At 36.3% G+C, this 6,853-nt stretch overlaps 1 protein-coding gene across 1 annotated transcript in view; it reads right to left on the bottom strand.

Moving 5' to 3' along the window:
- The window catches only part of IQCB1 (IQ motif containing B1), a 48,884-nt gene that overhangs the window by 9,300 nt on the left and 32,731 nt on the right, over positions 1-6,853 (bottom strand). Inside the window, 2 exon segments of the mRNA XM_012808405.2 lie at positions 5,397-5,528; positions 6,649-6,840. Of these exon segments, the coding sequence (XP_012663859.1) occupies positions 5,397-5,528; positions 6,649-6,840 (324 nt within the window).

Genomic DNA, 6,853 nt, shown 5'->3' with positions numbered 1-6,853 from the left:
AATCCAATCCCAAACCCAGCAGAAGAAAAGAAATAGTCAAAATTAAAGCAGAATTAAATGACATTGAAAACAAAAGAATCATTCAGAAGATCAGCAAAACAAGAATCCTGTTTCTTTGAGATTAATAGAATTGGCCAGACTAACCAGAAAGAGAAAAGTAAGATCTCTGATAACTTCCATCAGAAAAAATAAGGGGGAAATAACAACATGTATCAATGAAATACAAAAGATCCTAAATGATCCTAAAAGACTCTATTCCCAGAAATATGACAATGTAAAGGAAATGGACCAATATGGAAGCATGCCACCTTCCTAAACTCGACCAGAAAGAATTAGAAATTTTGAATACACCTATAGTAAGCACTAAAATAGCATCAACTATACAAAATCTCCCCAAAAAGAAAAGACCTGGACTAGATGATTTCACACTATAATTCTACCAAACCTTCAAAGAGGAACTAGTTCCTATATTGCATAATTTATTTCAAAATATGAAGAAGGAAGGAATCATCCTCAGCACATTCTACAAAGCAAACATTACCCTCATCTCCAAACCAGAAAAGGCCCCAATCAAAAAAGAAAACTACAGATCAGTATCATTAATGAATATCAATGCAAAAATATTTAGTAAGATCTTAGCAAGCAAAATAAAGTGACACATTAAAAAAAGTTATACACCATCACCAAGTGGGTTTTATACCAAAGATGCAAGGTTGGTTCAACATAAGTAAATCCATAAATATAATTCACCACATAAATAAAATCAAAACTGAAGATCATACTATCCTCTCAATTGATGCAAAAAAGGTTTTTCATAATATCCAGCATCCTTTCTTGATATGAACATTTAAGAAAATAGGCTTAGGTAGGACATTTCTTAAACTAATAGTTTCTAGTTTCTTTAGATGGCCTCTATTAGTTTAAGAAATTAAAGAAAATCCACAGCCAATATCATATTGAATGGAGTAAAACTGAAAGCATTTCCACTTAGATCTGGAACTAGACAAGATGCCCACTGTCACCACTGCTGTTCAGTGTAGTGCTGGAAATCCTGCCCATTGCAATCAGACAAGAGAAGATCAAGGATATTCAAATGGAAACAGAGGAGGTCAAATGTTCACTCTCTGGATGACATGATCTTATACCTGGAAAACCTCAGGGACTCAATTACAAAGCTCTCAGAAGTAATCAAGGAATACAGCAACATCTCAGAATACAAAATCAATACCCACAAACCAATAACCTTCAATATGCCAAAAACAGTCAAGCCAAGAAGAAAATCAAAGATTCTAGTCCTTTTACAGTAGCACCAAAAAAGATGAGATACCTGGGAATATACCTAACAAAGGATGTGAAAGATCTCTATAAAGAGAACTACGAACCCTGAGGGGTGGAGGGGAATAGCAGAAGACATTAACAAATGGAAAAACACACTATGCTCATGCCTGGGAAGAATCAACATTGTTAAAATGTCCATACCTACCCAAAGCAATCTACAGATTTAATGCAACCCCATCAAAGCACCAATGTTATACCTTGAAGAACTTGAAAAAATAGTAGCTGTTTCATATGTAACCAGAAAAAACATTGAATAGCCAAGACAATTCTTAGAAATAAAAAAAAAAACTGAAGGCATCAAGTTATCAGACTTCAGATTATACTATAAGTCTATAAAGATCAAAAATAGACATAAATCTATGGAATAGAGAATCTAGATATGAACCCAACCACATATTGTGATTTGATCTTTGATAAGCCTAACAAATGTGTGCACTGGGGAAAAGAATTCCTATTTAATAAATGTGCTGGGAGAACTGGTTAGTCCCATGTAGAAGATTGAAAATACATCCACATTTCTTACCACTGTCAGAAATTGATTCTCACTGGACAGAAGATTTAAATTTAAGTCATGAAACAAAAATTCTAGAAGACAGTGGAGAAAACACTTGAAAATACTGGTCTGGGAGAAGATTTTATGAGAAAGATTCCCCTCCCCCAGCAATTACAGCAACACAAAAATAAATAACTGTGATTTGATCAAGCAGAAAATCTTTTGCATAGCTAAAGGTAGCACAACCAAAGCCAACAGACAGCCTTCAATAGCACCAGAATGGGAGAAGATTTTTGCATGTTACGAATCTGACAAAGGGCTGATAACTAGAATCTACAAAGAACTCAAATTAATCAACAAGAAAAGAACAAACAACTCCATTTCTAAGTGGGCAAGAGACTGGAACAGAAACTTCTCTGAAGATGATAGGAGGTTATCACCTAACTCCAGTAAGATTAGCCCACATCACCAAATCCCAAATCTACAGATATTGGATATGGAGGAAGGGAACACTTTTGCACTGCTTGTGGGATTGCAAACTAATACAACCTTTATGGAAAGAAGTATGAAGAATTCTATACTGAAGAAGAACTAAAAGTTTACCTTCCATTTGATCCCATGATCCCAATGCCAGGTATCCACCCAGAAGAACAAAAGTCATTTTACCACCAAGACATTTACACCAGGATGTTTATTACAGCCCATTTCATAATTACCAAGTTGTGGAAGCAATTCAAATGCCTGTTAACTTATGAATGGATTAACAAACTGGCACGTGTATACCCTACAAACTATTTAGCCATAAGAAAAAATGTACACCTTACATCTTTTATGTTTACCTGGATGGGGTTGAAACACATTCTTCTATTAAAGTATCCCCAAAATGGGAAAAAAAAAATCAAATGGACTAAACATGAATATGAAACCAATATATAAATAATTACACATCCACACAAACGATAAAACACAAATATAGTCTAGCAAAGGGAGGGGCAGGAGAGAGGGCAATGGATGGGAGGAGGGGGGTCATTTGATGGGATCTAACCTAATGTGCACCTTTTGTTCTCTTTTCAGTACTTTTAAAAGCAAGATGTCCACTGGATTGCATTTTTCCTACTGAGAAACATGTTATCTTCAGCTTTATATGTATGTATAACATGTTTTCGTTTTTTAAGATTTTCACTGTATCATTGGTTTGAAAATTTTGATTATGATATTCCTTGGCATAGGTTTTTCATGTGTCTACGTCTTTACTGGGCTTTGGTATGGGTTTATTGTTTTAAGTTTAGAAAGTTTTTAGTCATTATTTTCTCTCCACCTCTCCTTAAGAGACTCCAATTATCCATTTATTGGGCCACTTCAAGTCCCTTGGCTCAGTAATGTTCTTCCCACCTCCCCCCCACAACACACACCAATTTGTGACTCATTTTAAATAGTATCTACTATTATGGCTTTAATTTTATCGATCTTTTATACAGCAATGTCTAATCTAATATTAACTTGATCCAGTGCATTTTTCATATCACATCTCTACAAGTTTGATTCAGGTATTTTATTTTCCATACTTCTACTTTCTTTTTTTTTTTTTTGAGACAGAGCCTCAAGCTGTCCCCCTGGGTAGAGTGCCGTGGCATTACAGCTCACAGCAACCTCCAACTCCTGGGCTCCAGCAAGTCTCCTGCCTCCGCCTCCCAAGTAGCTGGGACCACAGGCGCCCGCCACAACGCCTGGCTATTTTTTGGTGCAGCAGTCATTGTTGTTTGGCGGGTCCAGGCTGGGGATTCGAACCCGCCACCTTAGGTGTACGTGGCTGGCGCCTTAGCCGGTTGAGCTATAGGCGCCGAGCCTCTACTGACTTTCTGAAAAGAAAATGTTTTAATTCCCTTCTCTGCTAATTTTAACATCTGTATAAATTTCTGGGTTGGTCTGATCATCTTCATTAAGAATAATGTTTCCTCGCTTCTATGTAAGCTTATTAAGGTTTGATTGGGAGCTAGATACCGTAACTTTTATCTTGTTGGGTGCTGAATATTTTAGTATTTCTAAAAATCTTTTGGCTCTTGAATATTTTAGTATTTCTAAAAATCTTTTGGCTCTTGATTTTTTGATTTTTTTTTTTTTTTTGGCAGAATGGAACAGTATAGACTAATTTTATGCCACTATTAAGGGAAGATCTTTGCAAGCACTCTTCCCAATAGTCTGTAAATTGTAAGTCTTTCCAGTGTATTTGATGGGAATAGGTACTACTCCAGGCCTGTGTGAGCTCTCTTATCTTTTCGGAGCACTATTTCCTTGGCCTTGAATAGTTTCTTCACTTGCACATGTTGATCAATATTCTGAAGAATATTCAAAGGGTACATTCTGCAGATATTTGGCCTTCTCTCTGTTTGTAGTATTCTTCACTCTGATACTCTTGTCCTGTGAAGTCTAGCTGCATTGGTCTCACAGACTTTCAGTTTCATCTCAATTTGGAATTCCAAAACCTCCTTTCCAATTCCTTTTCCTTGGGCTATGGCCTAGAAACTCCTTCAAGGCAGTAAGCTGGAACAGTTATAGGGTTTACTTTGTTTCTTTTCAGAAATTATTGTTATTCATTATCTGCTGTGTAGATCTTAAAAATCATTGTTTTATATATTTTATCTATTTTGCTTGGTTTTGGGGTTGCTTCAGGCAGGAAGTAAGTCCAGTTCCCTTCACTCCATCTTAGCTGCACACAGATGTCAGAACTTTTTTTACTAACTACCTATATGTGGTAACCACAGTGTGCCTGACATAATGAGGGTAGTTTTTTCTTCCTTTTTTTCTCCACAGACTCACTCTATTGTGTGGGTCCCTGAATTCAGATTAGTAGGAGGAGAAAGTAAGCCTATTTATATCTCCTGGATTAAGCCTTGTTATCCAACTCAGCTTTTACCATTGCTCTATTCCTGGTTACCAAATACATGCTCAACTATTAATATATTTGTACTCTGCTTTCCATTAGTATGGGCTTTTTTCAACCTATATGAATGAAAAGCAGTCACAATCACAACTATGAGTAGATAGTTCAAATGAGGGAAATCTGCTAACATTCTCTACAAAATCAGAGAAGTATGGAAGTATGAGAGAAGCTCTAAGAAAGAAGAAAATAGAGGTAACCAGCAAAGGTACAGGTGATTAAAATTAATAGCAGGAGTGGTGAGTTGCTCTCAAGGCAGAGAAGGAAATAACTTTTGAAGACATATAGGAAAATAAGGTAAGAACTCAGAAGAGAAAAGTAAATAAAACGCTACCTACTGTACAGCACTATAGTCAAAGAAAATCAAAATAAAAACACCTCTATGTTAGAGAAAGCACTATTTTCTCTGTGGGGAGAAAATATTGCTAGCAGTATTCCATGATAAAATAACTATATCTCTGAGGCCATGGAACTATAAAAACACTCTGAATCCATTAAATACATGGTAAAGTCAGCGTATTACCTTGTACCAACAATAAACATGTATAAATACGAGATATTGCTTTGTTGGTAAATATCATACATGGGAATAATATAACTGATATTATGGCATGGAAGACTACATACTGGATGCTTTTTGACATAGTCATCCACTTGTTGCTTCAGTTCAACTCTACGTGCATCAGTGAGTTCTTGGAGTCCTTGCCAAGGAATAAATGGTTTCTTTTTCTTACGACATTTTGCTAGGAATTTAAGCACCTGGAGAGAAAAAGAAGGAGTCATGTGATTTTTCTACCCTGACTAATAGAACAATTTTCTTTCTATAATATATGGTAGTGACAACATTGCAACAGTGGTTAACAATGTGTATGAGGAACATGATGGGACTGTGATAGAATGAAGAAGGAGAGTGACTTTTTTACTATCTGTTCTTCTGAAGAGCTTTAATTTTGTACAAGGATATATTCAGAGATTATTGTACAATAAATAATGAAGAGGAAAAAAGGAAATAAGCTTTGCATTCTCGTCTCAATTGTAGTTCTTCATGATTCTGAGCAAGGCACTCGATCTCTATAATTCTACATAGCCTACAGAATTATAAATATCAAAGAGATAAAGAGAAGCTTGGTAAATGATAAAATATTACAAAATTATAAAGTATGGATGGGGCTATGACAAAAGCACTTTCTTTTTTTTTCTGAGACAGAGTCTCATTTTGTCACCCTCTATAGAGTGGATGGCATCATAGTTCACAGCAACCTCAAACTCTTGGGCTCAAGCGATCCTCTTGTCTCAGCCTCCAAAGCAGCTGGGACTACAGGCACCCGCCACAATGTCTAGCTATTCTTTTTAGAGACGGGGTCTTGCTCTTTCTCAGGCTGGTCTCAAACCTGCGAACTCAGGGCAATCCACCCCCCTTGGCCTCCCAGAGTGCTAGGATTACAGGTGTGAGCCACAGTACCCAGCCAAAAGCTCTTTCCGAACGTTCTTTTCTCATGTCCTTCATAATGGACTCCTGGTAAAAATAAGAGCTCTTATAACAGGCATGACTTGGGACAAATCTGAAATTATTCCTCCCAGTTTTTTTACTCTTCTCTGTCTTTTGCAGTTTGTATTTTTATCCAAGTTACATATTTACATTGTTTAAATATGTTGGCAAATTATGGCCCGCAGGCCACATCTAGCCTGCTGCCTGTTTTTGTGTGGCCTGAGAGCTAAAAATGGTTTTTGTATTTTATGTAGTTAGAAAATTCAAAAGGAAAATAATATTTAGTGACAAAATTATATGAAATATGACATTCAATGATTAAAAATAACATTTAATTGAAACAGTCACTGAATAGATATTTTTGCCTTTTTTTTTACTATTTAGACTCACTGCTCTTTGAAGTGTGACAGCTGCTTTATACTCCATGAGAGATGGCCTCTGGTGGTGAAAATTTTTCCTTTCCTTGTACCCTCTCCAATGCTTCTGGATAATCAATGCCGATTTCTCTTCTATTTCCTGGTTGTGTTTTTCAACCTGACCTAAAAAGACGACACCCACTATCACAACATACTCACTGTGATGCTTCCTCAAGTTC

This window comes from Otolemur garnettii, unplaced genomic scaffold (assembly GCF_000181295.1).
Source record: "Otolemur garnettii isolate 467f Iridium unplaced genomic scaffold, OtoGar3 scaffold00089, whole genome shotgun sequence".
Taxonomy (NCBI): domain Eukaryota; kingdom Metazoa; phylum Chordata; class Mammalia; order Primates; family Galagidae; genus Otolemur; species Otolemur garnettii.
The sequence above is the reverse complement of the archived record's forward strand: the minus strand, read 5'-3'. Positions and strand labels throughout refer to the sequence as shown.